Source organism: Triturus cristatus, chromosome 7 (assembly GCF_964204655.1).
Source record: "Triturus cristatus chromosome 7, aTriCri1.1, whole genome shotgun sequence".
In the NCBI taxonomy this organism is placed as follows: Eukaryota; Metazoa; Chordata; class Amphibia; order Caudata; family Salamandridae; genus Triturus; species Triturus cristatus.
In genome coordinates, this window is record NC_140590.1 from 580,722,761 (window position 1) to 580,743,553 (window position 20,793).

The following is a 20,793-nucleotide window of genomic DNA, read 5'->3' on the forward strand; positions in this document are numbered from 1 at the left end:
TTTATGTTGCTTATCTAGTATAGCCCAAAAGTCCCATGATTATTTGTAATCACTTTTGACCTCAGGAGGCAGCAATGCTCTGGAGCATTCTGATACGTTATGTTACCGGAGTTCAATTCAAAGTCTGTGACATTAACTGGTAGAAGTATGGCAACAACCAGACTAGCATTTTCATGAAGCAGGTAATGTAAACATGCCAGCTAAAGGTCAATAAATTCAAAGATGCAGGATCATGCACACACAGTTCACTTAAAACAGTAAACACTAACATTTGGTTAATGGCTAATGAAGTAAAATGGAAACTACATGCTCTTAATTCATACTTCATGATTAAGAAAACAAACTGAGCTACACTCAGTACTCTGTTTCTTCTAGATCAACAATAAGCTGAAAACCTATTTACAAAATCAGTAGCACACTATATTAAAGAATGTTGTATATGCATGCAAAAACACTCATTCACTTAATGCTTCACATTTTTATTTGTGTAAAAAAGTCAAAATGAGTGAAATATTTTCATCTTGTACACAGTCATAACATCAATGCTATTCACATCCATGCAGAAAATTTGCTATTTTAGAAAAAAAGAAAGTAACATTTCATTCTTCAATATCATATGGTTATGCGGGTATGTACATTGGACAAAATTGTTTAAATGTTGCCATATAATGGCCACAGGAATTATCAAGAAAATGAAACTTTAAGGCTATACAGATTTTGATCTCTATTAAAAATACATACAGAAAGTTTGTAAAACCCCCATATTTTCTTTCTTCAGTGCTATATATGTTGCTAAGAGTAAAACAATATTTATTGGTATAAATGTCTTTTGTGGATTCATCTAAAATGTGAAAACAAGAAAAAACTTATTTAATCACAGTTTATTATCCTTTCCCATTTATAAAAAAATTGTTATCAAATATATAGCACCATGATACAAATATTGATGGGAAAGGTTGATCACATAACGCAGAAAAAACATAAATACTGAAACCCGTGTTAGTATCAGTAGAATAGTGCTTGTAGCAGCGGCAGCCTTTCTAACACACAAACAGAAGATGCAATTTTTGTATATAAACATTTCAAAATAATAAAACAAAGATAAGGAGAAACTGTTGAGCCGATAAAAGACATTTTGACTAAATTATTTTTCTATTAGTGCAGTCCCTTGGTTAGCAATCTATCATGTATACAAATGCATGTACTATATTTGCTCTGTGTGGGACGTTACCTCCCCCCACACATCTTTACCTGAATAACATGGCTGCCAACAGAGCAGCTACATCTTCAGTGCCATAAATACTTAAAATGGTGGCAAAGAATTTCAGGTATTCTATTTAGACTGTAGTGTTTATTTATTTAAAAAAGTCATTTGTACACAATATCTTTTAAGCAAAGCTCAATTTTTATTTATGTAATAAAAAATATAAAGTTTATTATGCTCAATGTATGCTTCTGGACAAGGAATGATATATACTTTGAATGAGAATGTGCAAATCCCAAATTACTATCCGGTCATAAACGCACCCCCACTGAATTCCTTACACCATTACACCTTTTGCATAGAATGACAAACGTGTGCATATTATTTTATCCATACAATTTACTATATTTTACATCACAAAACAAATAGCTGGTTTTCAAATATTTATGCACATTGTTTTGTTTGTTTTAAACAAAAACATACACCAAATATGGTGTCTGTAATTTGATTTATCATGCTAGCTTTTTATGCAGTGAGATGCAAGGTTTTATTACTGTGTTTGGCTCAGATTTATAAATACACTACATTCCTTCTCAAACAGCTGGTTATCAATATTGTGCACTGAAGAATCCCTCTGAGCACTCTAAAACATACAACAATAATTCCTGAGGATTCCTTGCATTAGTCTTACCTGTAGAAGGTAAAGCTCTTATTTTTCTCATATAGTTATTACATCTAAATGTGATGTTACATGCTCTGAATAAAAGCCACAAATCAATATTCCAAGAAATAGAAATTATGACAGTTGAAAATATAATGGCATGCACCACCTTTCATGTCATAGATAATGTACTTGTCTGTTATGGCTATCTGACAGTAGAATGGGAGGTACTGAAGTTTGAAGTAATATAATCCTTAAAGTGTGTTACATGTTAAAGAGGAGGAAAACCAAAATACAAATTCTAGAAGTAAGGGTCCCAAAATAACAATTAATATGAACTCTGGCTTGACAGCCTTAACCTTGTCTTGTATATGACCATATTAACACAACCTAGCCAAGCATATTAACAAAGTACACTTGTAACCAGGATAACATTTTCCCTAAGAAGGCTTACATTGTGTCTATCCTGATAACTATATCTCTGATTCTGCCCAAAGAGTTTATACATTTGAAATAAAAAATGAGGAAGCTGAGGTGAAATGCACCTACAATCCCTGGGAGGCTGGCTTAATATCAGACACTCCCATATCACTTATATATGTTTTGAAGGCTAATGTAGACAACTTCTGATGAAATCAGTAGCTGGAATATTTTAAATGTTCATATTCCTATCTAGTTCTAAAAGAAAATGTGCTCTGGAGAGACTATATTAAGAATATCTCTCTCAAATAGACCTTTAGTTTCAGATGACTGAGAACTGTGGACAGGCTTTCCTCATGTCATGCCCTTAAATGGGGATATGTCATTTTACACATCCTAAATGACCACAGAATAGAAGGCAGAGAAGCAATATTTCACAAAACAGGAACTAGATATTTCCATCCTGATTATCAGCCACATAAGTATGAGCCGAATATCACTTCAGCAAATTAGAGGATTCAAAAATATTAAGGTGAGAAAATGTTGTACAACAAACATATTTGCAATGTTTCCACCATCTAAACATCAAAATACATTTAACTACCTTGATATTAAACATTATATTTAAAAAGCTGACAGTGATACAGTTCCTGTATTAAGGTCACAATTTGAGATTTCTTTTCTTAAAAGCCAAGTTTCTTGTTGAAAGCTTGCCTAGCTCCACCTTTATTCTCTTTCTTTAAGCCTTTGTAATATAATTGTTCAGTGAAAATACATTGCCTGTCAATGCTTCACAGAATTCCTGTGACTACTTCACTAATACACAGATTGACAAATTATACAGGTATGTTCAATACTATAATAGTAATTCCAAATTTGTAAAGCCCAAACTTATCACCCCTCAGGGTATCCAGGGGGCTGGGGGGGCTGTCAGGGAGATTGAGTGAGCTATTCCCAGAGTCACATGATGCCAAGCTGCATTATTAAGTTACCAATTCCACTAGTGTGGCCATCCCATTGTATTCTGTATGTGTGTCCTGAAATCCCCTTGTCATTCTTGCAACTTCTCTCCGATGCTCTTTCTTCAGCCACATAAGGAGTTATAAAGTGTTAAGCAAGAACATGGGAACAATAGAGTGGTGAACAGGACAGCATTCAAGGGCCTACAGAGATAATAAAAAATATTTTTGTCTCTTGTGCCTTAGCTCACTCCTTCTGCTTCCGTCCTTCACTTGAGTTGTCCAGCCAAAACGGCGGTCATTCTTCACTCTCGTAGCACTAGAGTTACTGGCAACAGGGCTGTGCTCAAAAAATTATATTACAGGACATGCTGCTGCAATTCCACAGAAGCATACAGACAACATGAAGGCCATGGCACTTGTACACAGAAAGAATGAGGACTGCTCTGCTTTTCTCTTAAGTCATTTGTCACTAAATTTTTGCAAAGGTAGAAAATAACTTTAAATATTTTTATCTCCCCCACTGAGCAGTCACACTAATAGAGAACAACGTGGAGCGTCATAGGCCACGTTAGGCAAAAGCAAATGTCAACAAAAAATAAATAATAAGAAACATTTCAATAGACCCTTTCACTTGAAAACATGTACATTTTGCACTTTCTAAATGGCACACCGAACAGAAAAAGAATACTTCTGTGATTGAAGAGGTCATCAGTTACAAGGTTAGAGTGACATTTTTACATTTACATTTTACTTGTTCATCTTTACCTTGGGCTGCTTAGAAAAAAAAAGCTGTACACAAAAGCACAGATGTTTCAGTTTCACACAGATCCCAATGAGGTTTGCTTTAAAACAAAATTAAGCACTAATGCAACACCTTTAATCACATTTGCAAGAAATAGAAATTAACACACACACACACACACACACACACATATTTATATATATAAAACTGTACAGATAACCTGTTGCATTAATGTGTAACCAAGGCAAAAGACATGTGATTGTTGTATTAAACTTCGTATTGCCTCAGTTGCACTGTAATGTCACTTTTGATAACACTTGTGAATTTGCACAAAACATTTTAAACCAATTTTCTGTAATGCTGTCTTTTAAAATGTAATCTATTCAACATCATTATCTTTGTGGTCTTATTAACATCTAACAACAGAGCTTAATGTGGAAAATGTTACAAAATCCTTTTCAAAACTTCAAATACGACAACACAAAACTGCCAAATCTCCATATAAATTGAAAAAAAACTTTTCATTAAAATAGTTCTCTAAACCAAATCTTCTCAACTTAAATCTGTCTCGTAGGTAGCCAAGAACATTAGCTCAAAAATGTTTCTAATTTGATCACATTTCTTTCTCGAAGAGGTTTTGAGGTCTCTTATGGTTCTTGCTTGATATAGTAGCTGCCAGATCCGTTACTTTCCTGGTCAGAAGTCCCTTGAGCAAAAGAATATTCTTCTCCTTCCAGCAACTCTTCCTTCATCTGCAGTGTAGTTGCTGCACAAAAGAATAGATTTTCAAGATATTTCTTGCTTGTAAATACATCGAACATGTTATTGATTTATTTAAGACATTTGTAGAAATGTCTGGGGATGCAATTATCATAGAACACAATATTAATAAACATTACTTTAAAACTGCAAACTTCCAAAGTTTACATGTGCTCAAAAGTCATTCAAAATTCAGCATTCTGAAAACATAATTAACTCTTCTATGATACAGGTTACAGTAAAACATAGCTGGTTTACTGAAACAAAGTTACTTATCTTCAGTAACCCTCTTTCTGGTGGAAAATCAAACTGCATATTACTCACCTTAGACTATTTCTCAGGTGCCAGACTGGATCTGGAAACGTTTCCCAGCAATTCTCTCATATGCAACTAGAAGGTGCCGTGCAGATCCAGGTTGGCTCTGTACCACCCTAGGTAAAGCCTTTTGCTGGTAGAGACTATCTAACCACAGATTCCTCACATTGTGAATTCCCCCAGACCAGATTTGGAAATGTTTAATAGCAATTCCCTCACTTGTCGGTAGGTGGCACTGCGCAGCTCAGGGTAAGATCCATCCCATCTCAGATGTGACATTGCAGCCACTACATCTACACCACCTCCACATGCTGATGTTGGTTTCTTTCTAATCTCTGTCCATGCTGTCGGACGCAGAGCCCATAGAAACAAGACTGCCAGTGTGCAGATCTGTTGATTGGGATCTTACTAATGGACTGTGATTTGGAAAGTAGGATTGCTTTCTTGATTACCCCCACTTTTTGCGGTTGGATCCTGCTATTCAGGACCCCGGTCACTGTGCATCCCCCTCCCCCTAAATTTGACTGTGGTAAGTACTTTTGAACCTTCACAATTGGCTACTGGTGTACCCTTCTAAGTCCCTAGTATATGGTTCTAAGGTACCCAGCGCATAGGTACACCAGAGGTCTCCCCTGGGCTGCAGCATGTATTATGCCACCCAGGGTAGTACACTTAAACTGTGACTACAGGCCCTCCATTGCAACCAGTGTGAGTTGGTGCTTGCACCTTTCACAGCAGATATATTTCTTTACATCTGAGGTCACTACACTTAAAACATATGTCACCCCTATGGCAAGCCCCTCAGTCCGGAGGACAGGGTACTTTTATATAAGTGTGAGGATGCCCCTGCATGAGCAAGACACCCCTACAAACCCTGGAGCCGATTCTCCAGGCTTTGTAATTGCGGTCAGCCATTTAATAAATATAGTGGACATTAAGTCATTTACGAGATGTCTAACTATATACTGGTTGCACCAAAACCGGTCTTTTTTGGTATCAAACATGTTGGAATCCTACCCCAACACCGATTCCAGTGTTTGATGTAGGATCCCATGAACTCGGGAGCTCCCTTAGGGTGCCCCCTGTATTCCCAGTACCAGCCTTTTAGGGTCTAACAGCAAGCTAGTGCTGCTGCAGACCACAGAGAACACATTTCTGACCTCCTGCTTCTGAGCTGAGCAGGGGGAGGTAGAAAAAGAGGTTTCCTGTCACAGGGATGTGTGACCACCTCTGACACAGATCTTAGTGTATTGGGCTAGGGGGAGGACGCTTACCAGCACATTTGGTGTCCTCCTTGCATACTCTAGTTTGAGCCAGATCCCGCGCGAAACTGACCAACGGACATGGCAGTATCCTCCCCTCTGTCCAGCCCCTCCTCTGAATCATTCCAACCCTTTCCCTAGAGTACTTAAGGGCTTACCTGTGGGTGGCTCTTTAGATTTGTCGTGGGACAAGATTCAACCCCCGAAACCACTTCAACTTTGATCATCTGGGCACCTGGACATCGCCTGGAACTGAGACTGCACCCAGAAAAACTCTTGCTGCTCCTGGTCTTTCTGTTCTGCAAGTCTTCTTCGTCATTTGTGCTTCTTCCAGGTTCCTCTCCAGGCCTGTGGGCATCAAGGACACCCGAAGTAATCTCCCTTGGAGTGAAAAGAGTCACTCTTTTCAGCATCTGCAGGCACTGCAACGAAGCTGACTGGTCTACTGCTCCTGATGTCCCAGGGACTTCAAAAGGGTCAGCAACAGAGGTGGTGGTTCTGCAACTTTCTCTCGAGGCCCGACCTGTCCTCTCAGCAAGTTTGAGACCTGTATCCCTCGTCGGAACTGCTAGAACAGAACCCCTGTGCACCGCGTCAACTTGTGTTGCCAAGGCTTGTTGGTTCTGTACTCCAGAGATCTTCGGGCTACAAGAAGCTCCATCTCCCAGCATCTCTTCCCGCCAAAATCTTCGTCCTCATAGCATCCTCTGCATCATGGGCTTGCAGTTTTGGTGAGCTGCTCAAGGTCCTCTTGTGACTCCACTGCCTTTGGCCTGTGGGTCCTTTGAGCTTCAGTGGGCTCCCCTGCTTGTTCAGGGCCTGCTCGGACTCTCCTGCAATAGGCGAGTCCCTTGGACCATGCTGGTTCCAATGTTGTTACTTTTTAGTTTACAACGTCTGTTGCTGCTGCCAGGGATTATTGGTGCTCCCGCCGGACACCTACTCCCTCGTTCTCGACTTACAACGCGGGACAGCTTGTGAACATCTCTCAGTCTTTCACAGATTCACCTGGCCTCACAGTTGCAGCGACAAGGTCACCAGCATCACTCCTGCATTTTCCATCATCGGTGGTATTGCTCTTCCGTGCCTCCTGGTCACCTCTGAGTGGTATAGACTCTCCCCTTTGCTTGCAGGTTCTCCTCTTCAAGAATCCGCCCTTGGATTCTACCGGATTCCCTCACCTTCTTCGCCAGCTGCATCTTTCCTTGTCATCCATAGTGGTCTACGGCAATTTACGATGTCACTTCACACCTATGCACCAGGCTTCCCTGGTGTAGGTATCCTAGTTCCTGAGGTATCCACAGGTGGGGTGACTCTCCAACCTTCTGTCTTTCACTGGGTTTCTTCAGGGTCCACTGGGAAGGGTGCTTCTTTAAAAATGCAACCACAACTTTCCTATTGAATTGTATGGAGTATGCGGCTGTGTTTCCACTCTGCACACAGCAACTGTGGGGCTCCTGGGTACTTACCTTTGGTGGTTCCTTGTGTCACCAGCTCTTCTGAGTCTCCTGGTCCAAGCCCTGCAGTTCGCCTTCCACCTCTTTAGTATATGGTTTTGTCTCCCCTTGGAGATCGTGTATTGTGCTTACTTACCCCTTGCAATTGAAGTATTCTTGTGTATTTGTGTTGATATCTCCCGTTAGGAGATATATCAATGTGTAAGTAATTTATTTTTTTAACTACACTGTATGGTTCTTTTTCATTTAACCTACACTACATGATTATAACTGATAAAACAAGCTGCTTAACACCCCTTCTGGACTAAGCCTGAAGGCTGCTCTCCACAGCTACCACTTAGAGAGCTTTTTATGGTTGTTTAAGACCACTAAAATCACCATTAGGGTTGTCTGGATTTCAGCAGAGTGCTAAACTTGAATAAGTGTGCTCCATATACTGAGCCAGCCTCCTACAGACTGTGTGAGTTACATCAACAGAACGGGAGGAGGGTGGGTCGGTGAGGAAGGAATGGGTTGTAACCTGTAATCCTAGTACCCTCTCAGGGGAATCTCCATTGAAGTCAAAAGCACTGAATAGTCCCACCTACATGTGAGGATCCTGGAGCACTTTTTAATAGTATGTCTTAAGTGTAGATGTTTGCCTTTCTTCAGGAAGGCCTGTGGAAACACTTACGATAAGAATATTGTGCAGCCTATGAGGAAGCTTATAATGGCCAAATTCTTCAGATTGTACTTCAACGACGGTAAAGAAAACCCATGTATATGTATATCAATCAATCTTTATTTCGATCAATTTAAGATCTTAAAAGACACTTTACAGTAAAGAGGATCGATTTATCTCAATGAATAAATATGAATCTTAACATAACAAATACATCTACAAATACAATCGTATTAAAAATGCCTTAAAAAATGTGTAATTAATATAATAAAATACTTTAAAAGTTCATAATACAGTTAGCATTTCTAAACATTGCTAATGATCTTAGAGCCCTTAACCTTATGTGACACTAGTGACGAATACACTAGAAACAGAATTTAATGTTTTTCACTAATAAGGGAAGGATTATTAAGTAAATAAGAAGTGCCACCTGCTAAAAAAAGAACCACTTTACTATGTAATACCCACACACCCATTAATGCATCATTTAATCCTTTATATATGTATATTTAAACCCAAATACTTTAGTAGAAAGCTTAAATCTCCCTCACAAACCCTTTTTTTTGTAAACGTAGAAAGATGTAGGATAGAAGGGCAGTGAAGCCCTATAGCCTGCCATTATGTGAGTGTAAAAACACTGTCTGTGCCTTTAACCCCTTGCGTGCGGGTTTATTTCTCCCGCACAGCGGGAGAAATAAACGGCGTTCGGGAACACGACGTCTCCCGGCCGTTGTGCGCCCACGCCCACCGTAATGCACGACGGCCAGGAGACGTCGTGCACACGCAAGGGGTTAAGGGCCCAAAGACCATCAGTATCCCATCATGCCCACTCGGTGGCAGTTGCTTCGGTTCTTTCTGACGAGATGTGGCACGATCAGTTAAGTCCACCAATCGCCTCTGTCATCTCCACAGGAGAGGCAGGAGGGTTGCTCATAAATTCAATGTTTTAGCACACTTACCTTTCACTCCACTTGCACCTACACCATTTATCATAACTAATTCCCCCCCACACACCTTGCTCACCGGCGTTTGGAAATAAAGATCTCCGACAGGAAGGCCCCCTTGGGGTGCCTGATCGGGCATTGCACCGCCGGCCCGATAAGGAGCAAAGACCCGGTGATGAAGCAAGACACCCGCTTGTTGGGTGTGTGAGGGTCTTCTTTTCCAGAAGGAGTAATTTTTACTCCTATCCATCCGATTGTTTTCACAACATCACCCTGTGGTCTGAGTGACTTTAACACACACTACGTTAATATTAGGAACTGCATACCTTTCTGTTTTCATTGATTGTTGGGCATGTATGCTGGACCTTCGATAATATTAAGCTAATATATTATTGTTAAGCCCCCCCTTTTCCCCCTTCTTGGTTTGAGATTAATTGCACGGGCTACCCCCGTGGGAAATTCAGGATACCAAGTAGTTCAAATGTGTCTGCTTGGACCAGTCCATTAGTAGACAGTGTTCATATCTGACCTCGTCTACATTTTATTATCATTGGTCCTGCTGGACCTCATTCCATAATCTTCTTATGGAGGACTTCCAAGGGCTGAGCTTCAATGATGAAGCAGCAGCAGAACTACTTAGAACACCATCACTGTTGGCCCCCGACGGCAGCTCTGCCACTGGGAGCCATACAGAAGACTGGACATCATTATCTAACCTCAAACATGAATGGCTTAAAGTAACACTCCATGGTGCCATGATGACAGAATATTTAAGAGCAAATATAGCTGCTAATGGGCTAATTGTAAATAATTTTCCCCGCCTATTTTTGGAAGATACGCTTTTTAAAAAAGAGTGGTCCCTGGTAGCATGGAAATGCACCAGGGACTGGCTCATCCTCATCATTAACACCGCAAAAAGAATAGCGGATGCTCTGCTAATTAAGATCCAAACAGCTGAGGGCGTTATCAAAGTCATCATCCAAACAACTACATACAAGACTAAATTAGCTGAAATCAATGCTGAACTCGCTGAGAACAGGGAGTATCTTGTGAAGCAGAAAATAACTAAACTTCAAAAGATATCAAGAAGTTTGACAGAAAAGGTATATCCTTATCTTAAAGCAGATTATACTTCCACAGTCACTAGTTACTCGTCAGACGAGAGTTCAGGACCTTCTAGACGTGGCTCCTCCACTAACAGTGATTCAAGCACAGGGAGTTGGAATAATAACAACAGGAAAACAAGACCTTTCCAGCAACCAGGCTATCCAGCATTCAATATGCCTCCTTTTCAGGGACAACCCCCCCCCCCTTCTGGCAATATCCTATGTATCATCAAGGTCCTCCCCCGCCCTTTTTCCCACCCATGAATGAACAACCTTTTTTAGACAGAGGCTGGGGCAGAGGAAGAGGGCGCAGAAGAGGGCGACAGCAAAAAAGAGTACAATGGCAGGAGCAACCCCCGAGGACAGTGGAAACCAGGAGCCAAACCAGGGACAAGAGAGATTGATGATCAATCTATCCAATAGAACTCTCACCCCTGTGGAAGAAAGAGTGCTCCAGAAAGGCCTGGGGTTTGTCCCGACGCCAAAGACAGATAGATTTCGCGACACCTGCTAGATCCAGAATTTATTCCGCAAGATTAGGCTGAAGGCGTTTTTTCAGGACCATTTACCACCTAGTCGTGAAGATTCCGGCCTGCATAGACCATCAACCTTTACGCCTACAAGGAGTATGGTCCCACCGGAAGTACTAACCTTTGAGAAGGCAGTCCTGAAGGACTTAAATGTGGATACTCATCCTGCACCCTTCCAAAACCTATCTAGTAGTGAGAAGTTGGCCATAAGAGACCTGGCAAACGACAACACTATCGTTATAAAACAGGCAGACAAGGGTGGGGCCACTGTTATCATGTCCTCAGTTGATTACGATACTGAATGTCGTAGACAACTTACTAACACTAGATATTACACGCCCATTAAAGTAGACCCAACCCCGCGACTGACCCGGACCATAGGTTCTATGGTCTCCATGGCCGAGGTGGAAGGGTGGATTTCTAAGAAAGAAGCAAATTTCCTTATAGCTAAGGAACCAGTGATCCCCTTCTTCTACTGTTTGCCTAAAATTCACAAAGGAATATCCCCTGTACCTGGACGACCCATTGTATCAGGGATAGGGTCTATTCTAGAACCACTATCACAGTTTGTTGACCATTTTATCCAGCCCTTGGTCAGAGCTACTCCTTCATACATTCAAGATACCTCTGATATCCTCCGACTTCTGGAAGGATTCCAACACCCACAGGAGATAAACCTCTTGCTGACATTGGATGTTGAGGCGTTATATACTAACATACCTCAACAAGCCACCCTCCAAGTGATCGAGGATGCATTGAGTAGCAGTGAGCGTATTTCCACTACACCTGTACCTTTTATAATGGAATGCGCATGCCTAGCCTTGACTCAAAATTTCTTTGAGTATAACACACAATTATACCATCAAACCCAGGGTACTTCCATGGGCAGTACATTCGCGCCGAGTCTGGCATGTATGTACATGTCAGCCTTCGAAAGTAGGGCAATCCATCATCCCACCAATCCCTACGCGGCGAATGTACTGCTCTGGAAAAGGTTTATTGATGACATCTTGATCCTGTGGAAGGGAGATTACACAAAATGCACAGAATTCTGTACTTGGATTAATACTTTAAATCCCTATTTGAGATTCACCCACACCATTTCAGACACAGAAGTTCCCTTCTTGGATTTACTCATCCGCCTTGAAGGAGATAAGATCTTGACCAGTCTTTATCGGAAACCTACAGATAGGAACAGTCTCCTCTTATTCAGCAGTTACCATCCAAAGTCTTTAAGGGAAAATCTGCCCTTCGGACAATTTTTACGTATCAGAAGGAACTGCAGTTCTGTGGCAGACTATCAGAAAGAGTCTTCAACTCTTATGAATGACTTGATCAAGCGAGACTACCCTACACAGGTTGTGACTCGTGCTCGTAAACGAGCAAGAAACAACAATAGAGAGAGTCTATTAGACGTTAATATTAAAGAATCTGATCAATCCTTAACCTGTGTTACCACCTTCACCCACGACTCTAAAAGAATTAAGGCGATCATAAAAAAACACTGGGAAATTCTCAACACTGGTGATCTAGAGCTGGAAATCCCTAGGTTTGCTTTCAAGCGCACAAATAACCTGAAGGACCTACTAATACATACTAGGCCCAGGAAATCAAGTGTTGGGTCTCAGAAACTGCTGTGGGATTTACCCCCAATTAAGGGTCACTATCCTTGCGGGTCGTGCGCCATGTGCCCACAAACACGCACTAGCAAAGAGTTGACACTCACCAATGGCGTAACCTGGAAAATCCACAAACATACCAATTGCAACTCAAAAAATTGCATTTACCTTATGATTTGTCCATGTGGCTTACCATATATAGGCATGACCACGCGTGCAGTTAAAATTCGCATGCTGGAACACAAAAGCAATTTCAGATGCGCCAAGACAAACACTAAAATGACGGCTCACTACAACCTGGAACGACATACTCCCACCTCATTTCAATGGGTGGTTTTAGAATCCCACCCGCATATGTCACAGAAAGACCTCTTTAGACTCGAGCAACGTTGGGTCCTAAGATTGGCCACTGATACTTCTGGGCTTAATGAGGACATTCCGTGGAGCATGCTGACTTGAATAAGACTATCATTTCCCTTTATATTTCATATTCTATGAGCCTGAATTCCTTGCCATGAGGCACACTAGTCGAAGGTGCTCCTACACCCCTCCCAACCATTGATGGTCCCTGGTAGCAAGTTTGATGATTATCCTTGCACCACGTGGTGCTCTCGGTTACGCTAATTTCCCTAACAAATGACCACACTCCATTTTGAGCTACGGGTTTTACCACCCTTTTTGACGAACCTCCGCGATGCTTGTTAGTGTACCACCTCATGTCTGACACTAATCAAGATCTGCAGTACATAGCGCTGACATGGACACACATATTTTTTATCAGGGGGCCCGAAATTGACTATTGAAAGAATTCTTTGATTTCCTGATAGTCGGCGTCTTCTCGTGCCAGGTCTCACTTCACTTATGAGATTCGATACCACCCGGTTGTTCGTTTGTTTGAACCCCCCTTTTTTTGAGGGGAGCTCCCGATTGGGTGATACTTGCCCGCGCCCTCCCTGGCACGCGAGCGCGAGGCTTTCCCCGGTGCACACGAGTTTCCTTAACAACACTTCCGCCTGACAACACGTCCTGATCAGCGGTCTAGCGGTTGAAGACGTGGCCACGCCTCTACCGGATGTGACCGCGCAACACGTACCCGCGTAGCACGTCTACCTGCTTACAATACTTGAAGCGAGCCGAGCTCATTGTCATCAGACTCGAGCGGCTGGCGGGTTCGTAGGTAGACGGTGACACTTTCACAACGTAATCGTGAGTACTTCCAGTCGTTTGCCTTTCTATTTGGATTGTGCAGTTCTTAGCCTGAGCGGTCATAATTACTTACAGGAGAGACTGGGCGGTCACGTAATGTTATTACGCTTAATATGGTCGTCATATGAGTGCCTCACTGACCTACACTGAGGCCAGCCCACGCACATCTTTAACTGCCATTCACATGTGTTCACATGTGTCTACGTGCAGTAATATTGGTTTATTTTCCATTGGTTGATTAATACTAAACCTTCACAGGTACACGCATACCCTCTGCCTAGCTCATGCGTTTATTGACCATTGAAATACATTTTGCTCTCGTGTGACTGGATGTCAGTTCTACATGTTGCATATAGGTACCCAACCATTAAGGTTCCTAAACTCTCACTGGCTACTTTTGATGTATTTTTACCTGACGTTTCTGCTGTTTTTATCTACTCTCCTCCTTTTAGGACACTAAAATTTAGTGCCTTCCTACCCCGGCCTCATTTTCTCCACAGCCTAAGAGGGTGAGTCTCTGCAAGAGTGCTTCCGTAAAATCTGTACAACCTCGCGGGGTTTTGAATCCCGAGTGTGTGAGGTAGCTTTTAATGAAGTAATTGCAGTCAGCCTTGATAAGTCCTACAAATATTTGCTCACAATCGACGCATGTCACGGTTTTATATTTGACTTCACCTTCTGTCTCAATTTAAACCTAATGCCTCGAATTGTTCATTATGACAATGATTTTAACTTTTTGTTTCTTCCACAGGTTGTGTGTTGTTGTTATTCACGGTACCACACGTTTTTAGGGTGCTGTATGTGTGGCCAACACTGACACCTCTTAAAGGTTGTGGCCACCACCAAAAAGGTGCAGGTAGCCGTATATGTTTATTCACTGGTCCTGAAGAATTGCCGTTTAATACAATACAAGGCAAGAAACATGTTGACCTTTTTATTCCTTTAGCACATATTACTCACAAACCTAATGGTGAGAGATGTGCGGATTGTTTGATTTTAATCAGGGTGGTGACCATACTTTATTAAAATTGTTTGAAGTGGATCACCTACCCCTGTTTTAGCACACTTACCTTTCACTCCACTTGCACCTACACCATTTATCATAACTAATTCCCCCCCACACACCTTGCTCACCGGCGTTTGGAAATAAAGATCTCCGACAGGAAGGCCCCCTTGGGGTGCCTGATCGGGCATTGCACCGCCGGCCCGATAAGGAGCAAAGACCCGGTGATGAAGCAAGACACCCGCTTGTTGGGTGTGTGAGGGTCTTCTTTTCCAGAAGGAGTAATTTTTACTCCTATCCATCCGATTGTTTTCACAACATCACCCTGTGGTCTGAGTGACTTTAACACACACTACGTTAATATTAGGAACTGCATACCTTTCTGTTTTAATTGATTGTTGGGCATGTATGCTGGACCTTCGATAATATTAAGCTAATATATAATTGTTAAGCCCCCCCTTTTCCCCCTTCTTGGTTTGAGAACTCCTTGGATAGTCATAAGCACTGAATAGAGTATCTATCCCATCCCGACCAAGAGCAGTGGAAAAGACAGGAATGACAAAATGACCAAATCAAGCGAAGACATTTCTATGGCAGACCTGTTCTACTTGAGCATCTGTTCTAGCATCCGAGTCCAAACAATGTTTGGCAAACGTGAACAGATCTCCATCTAGTCGCTTTACAGATTTCAGCTATAGGGACATTTCTCATCAAAGTATCAAAGTGGCAGTAGCCCATTTCCCACTAGTAGTGTGAGCTTTAGGTCTACAGAACAAAACTTTATTAACTTTCTGGCAGCATATCAGGATACAGGATGCGATCGATCAGGAGATGGACTGTTTGGAAGTAGCTAGACCTGTAAGGACCGGGCCATAGTTTACAAATAATTGATCCAACTTACGTATGCCTCTTGTTTTGTCCAGATAAGACTTTAAGACTCGCCTAACGTCTAGGGAATGGAGACTCCTTTTAGCAGGTGTGAAAGGCTGCTGAAAGCAAGTAGGAAAGGAAATCGCCTGAGTGACGTGAAAATCCAAAATGACTTTAGTAAGGAATTTTGGGTGAGTCATCATCACTACCTTATTGGAATGAAAAACGGTGTATGGTTTGTGCGAACACAATGCCTGTATTTTGCTAATCCTACTTGCTGATGTGATGGCTAAGAGGAAAGCCATTTTCCAAGAGAGAGATGCTGCAAGGACGATTTGCAAATGGTCTCAAAAGGGTCCTGGATGGGGTGCAAGAGATCTATATTGAGCTCCCAGGGAAGAGAAAAACGCCTAATGGGAGGGAAAACCTTTTTCAACCATTCTAAAAAATCCTTGATAACAGGAATTTTTAAAGAGGCGGCTCGGGAAGGAAATTATTCTGTAGGCAATAAGAGCTGCCAAATGAACTTTTATGAAAGAGAATTAGAAGCCAGATTTTGCCAAATTAAACTAACTACGGAAGAATGACATCTTCTTGGCAGACTGTTGGGTCCAGGCTTTTGTCAGAACACCAAATGCAAAATCTCTTTGATCTGAACGAGTTGACGGTTGTTTACCCTCCTTGAGAATATTCATGCCTTTTTATGGAAGGTTCATGTGTCCATACGCAACTAGCTCAGGAGCCATGCTGCCAAATTCAAGGAGGAGAGATTGGGGTGAACCATCTGGCCTCCGAATTTCATGAGAAGAACCGGACTGCACAGTAGCTTGAGATGTGGACGCTCTGACCAGTAAAGAAGGTCAGTGATCCACCACTGACATGGCCACTCGCAGCAAGGAAGATCATTCTGGCTCTCGAAAAAGATGGTTTGATGAGAACTGACAGGATCAGGGGAATTGGAGGAAAGGCATAGAGAAATCTGCTGAACCAGTTGATCCATGGGGCATTCGAGGCGAAGTCTGGGCATTTTTTGTTTTCAGCGGTGGCATATAAGTCTTCGTGCAGAGCGTCTCACAGCCTAAAGATGTTTTTTACGACGCTGTCGTGAAGGCCCCATTTGCGGTTTTCCTGCAGGACTCTGCTTAGGGAATCTGCTTGAACATTTGTAACACCTGGGAGATGAATTGCAGTGATCCGCCAGTATCTGACTATCAGCCACCAAATTGTCTGGGACTACTAAGATAAAGGTCTGGACCTCATTCCCCCCTGCTTTTTGAGGCAGTACATGCTTGTTGAGTTGTCTGTCTGAACAAGCAGGGCGTGAGTCTTTAAGAATGGAAGTAAAGCCTTTAACGCCAGGTGAACTACGCATCGCTCGAGGAGATTGATGTGGTAGGTCATCTCCCTCAGAGACCATGTTCCCTGGATTTGGAGGTGATCTATGTGTGCTCCCCATCCTAGCAACGAGGAATCTGTTACTATGGTCTGGGAAGGGACATCCTGATGAAACGGCATACCTTGATCCAGATTTGTTGGCGAGAACCACCATTTCAGAGACTGTTTTGCATCTTGTCCTCCTAATTACCAGTGAATTGGTCCCAATTATTCTAGAGACACTCTTGAAGAGGATGCCTGTAGAGCTGGGCATTCTGAGTTAGAAAGATAGACGAAACCATTGAGCTGAGGAGAGATGAAACTGTTCTCACTGTGGGGTGAGAGATGTTCATCTGAGTGTGAAACTTCAAATAGATTGATATCAGTCTCTCCTCCGAAAGACACACTCCCGCTTGAACGGTGTCAATGAGGCCCACAAGTAATGCAGTGTTTTGACAGGAGTAGACATTGATTTGCTGTGATTGACATGCAGCCCTAATCTTTGGAGAAGATTGCTTGTCAGCTGGTAATGCAGTTTGGCGTCTAGATAGGGGTAGACGAAAGCCCAGTGCTTTTTGAGTTGGTCAATCACCACTGCCATACACTTTGAGAAAGTTCTGAGGGGAAGACTTGAGGCCAAACGGAAGCACTGTGTAATGGTAATGATCGTGACCCACGATGAACCTCAAGTATTTGCAATGCTTTTTGGATATGGGCATATGAAAGTACTCATCATGGAGATCTATCGAACAGAGCCCTTCTCCCTGGTGTAACTGGGTATAGATATGATGCAGTGTCAGCATTCATTAGGTCTCGCCTGACCCAGCGCATGCGCTGGTCTGGCGAGACTTATTGAGAGGGCTCCAAAAAGTGCTACCAGGCCAGCCTAAAGCTACAGTGCATGTGCGCGGGGGCGCGCGCCGCGCTTTACCGCAATTACTTTCACTTTCGCGGCCGCACGGTCGCTTTGATGTTTGATCGTGATTGCGATCACTTTAACTTTCGCGGCCGCATGGCCGCTATGCATAGCCAATAGGTCTCGCTTTTGGGACCTTATAAGTATTTAGTTATGCAACTGTTGCATGGCTAAACACTTATAAGGTCCCAAAGGCGAGACCTATTGGCTATGCCAATGCTTGTTTTTTGTTGTTGTTGAATCCACTTGTTGGCCTGTTTGAAAGCAAGGATGGGTCGTAACTAATTTCTGGGACCTTTTTTTCACCAGAAAATAGCGGGGATATATTCCAGTTTCCTGTTGATTGGGAGGGACAGTCTCCATAACATGCTTTTGCAGAAGAATGTTTACTTCAAGTGCCGCATCTGTAGATGGTGACTGAATGCTTTAGGTGGAATATTTGGCGGAGTATTGGTGAACCCGAGAAAATACCCATTCCGAACAATATTTATTACCAAGGCATTTTTTTGTGATGGATTGCCTCTCTGTCAGAAAATTACAAATACTTCCCTTGTCTGGAGTGGGTAATGAAATACAGGGAAATAGAGATTCTTGGCTTAGGGTCTGCTGTAGGCTTTCCACCCTGAGCAGGATGTTAAGGGACTCTCACTCTGGGCTGCTGATATTGTTGTTACTGGTGCAGTCTCTGCTGCTTTGTTTGCTGATGACTTTGGTACCAGTGAGGCGTTTGAACCCTCTGTGGGAAAAAACATATTTGGTAGGGCTTTTAGGGCCTTCATTGTTCCTTCTTTTTTCGAAACCTACTGCCTTTAGGGTCTCCATTTCGGACTTCATCCAGGCCATCTCGTAATCCGTATGACTGCCGAATAGTGTGGATCCAGAGAATGGAAGGTTAAGGATCCGTTGCTGGGATTCATGTTTCAGGGCTGTGAGACGGTACCACGAATGCCTTCACAAGGCCACCCTGTTACAGTACATGTGGGTTGCTAGTAAGGATGAATCAGCTGCAACACTGATGATCTGATTGGAGACAATCATACCCTCTTGACCACTTTGAGGAAGTCCTCCCTTTTGTCTCTAGGGAGGTTGTTGGCAAATTTCTGAACAGACTCCCACAAGGCCCTGTTGTACCTGCCCAGAAGAGCCAATTCACTTTCTGCCTTCATCGTTGTGGCAGCTGAACAGCATACCTTGCGCCCCACTGAATCCAGCTTTTTGCTATCCTTGTCTGGTGGTACAGTAGACAAAGAAGTTATAGAATGGTGCTTTTTTGGCCACCAGGATGATCACAGACTCCGGAGGGGGATCGGAGCGGAGAAACAGTGCATCCTGCTCTAGAGGTCTGTATTTCTTTTGCAGCCTCGATGGAGTAAGTTTGGCTGAGGCTGGAGTAAGGGACAAGTCCATTAGTGGTAACAACAGAGCTGGATCCAAAGGCAGGAGAGGTCTGGACACTGATCTGTGGTTAAGTGTCTCGAAGATGACCGATGTGGATGGTGTAGTAGCCAACATCGGAATGTTTAATTTTGCAGCACCTCTCAACAGGACCTCCTGAAAGGTGTTTAAAACATCCACTGGGGATACCCTCAGAGCTGGAGGGTATCTACCTGCACTAGAAGAAGTGCAATAGTAGGTCGATATGGCAAATGTTTATTACTTGAGGGCTGGATGAAGCACTTTTTGGCATATCTGCACAGAAACATGAAATCTAGCGTCACAATTAGCACTCAGGTGAGGTTTCTGGCGATATAGATATTTGCCGCGGATTGAGGCAGGGCTGTGCGCTGGCCCCCCTTTCACTTCATATATCAATGAGCTCCACCCTTTTTAATCACTATTACCCTCGATGTACCTAATAGTAAAGGCATGTTGCTACCTACACAGACGACGCAGTGCTTATGGCACATACATCAAAGGCCCTGCATCTGCTCGTGCTCACCTTTGTGGATTTTATGGCTGCTTTAGATCTACGAGAACACATTTTACAAAATCACATAGAATTGCGTGCGGCCCGGAGCACAAAAAGCTTGCAACCCTTTCTGTTGGCATGAACTGCCTGAGTGGCATAAGCGCCTTTTCTCATTTGAGGTTTACTTATCCAGCCACAGGGTCCTGGACACCCAACATTGCGCAGCGCAGAATAAAGCTGTCAAGGACAATTGGACAAGAGTACTTTGCAAATAAAATACATTCTGCAAAGAACTCTACCAAAGAACTATTCAAAACTGTTACGGCATTAGCAAATCCTCCCTCTACCTCCATTATAGCAAGTCAAGAACTGCGTGACAAGATAGCCAACTTTTTATTTTTAACAAAGTTGATGATATCTTTGCCACATTTACAGGATCCATAAAAGAGACCCTCTTAATATATAAGGTTGACCCGAAAATTGAAGAAGGTATATTGCCTCAGTTCTGTAATTTTACATCAATCACAGCTTCTGACGTCTACACACTCCTGGCGAAAGCCAAAGCAGGGTCACCAATGGATCCATGTCCTCCTTCTACACTTAAACTCGCACCTGAACCAGTTACATCGATCCTAATGGCCATCATTAATGCTAAGTTTTTAGAAGGTTATTTTCCGAAGGCCTGGAAAACAGCATCGATACTTCCCTTGCTAAAAAAACCAATCTGGATCCGATGGATTCTAACAATTTTAGACCCATATCCAGACTTCCACTCCCTGCTAAAATCTCAGAAAAAATAATGAACACCCAACTCAGTCGGTTTTTGGAGGAGGGACATATGCTGGACTCTACTCAGTATGGATTTCGGGGGAT

At 42.6% G+C, this 20,793-nt stretch overlaps 1 protein-coding gene across 2 annotated transcripts in view; it reads right to left on the bottom strand.

The window, feature by feature from the left end:
• Positions 1-466: 466 nt before the first annotated feature.
• Positions 467-20,793, bottom strand: part of MBTD1 (mbt domain containing 1) — a 696,883-nt gene continuing 676,556 nt past the window's right edge. For both annotated transcript variants that reach the window (XM_085617153.1, XM_085617152.1), the window contains one exon: positions 467-4,755. In XM_085617153.1, the coding sequence (XP_085473279.1) occupies positions 4,637-4,755 (119 nt within the window). In that variant the 3' untranslated portion in view covers positions 467-4,636. The remainder of the gene's footprint in view (positions 4,756-20,793) is intronic.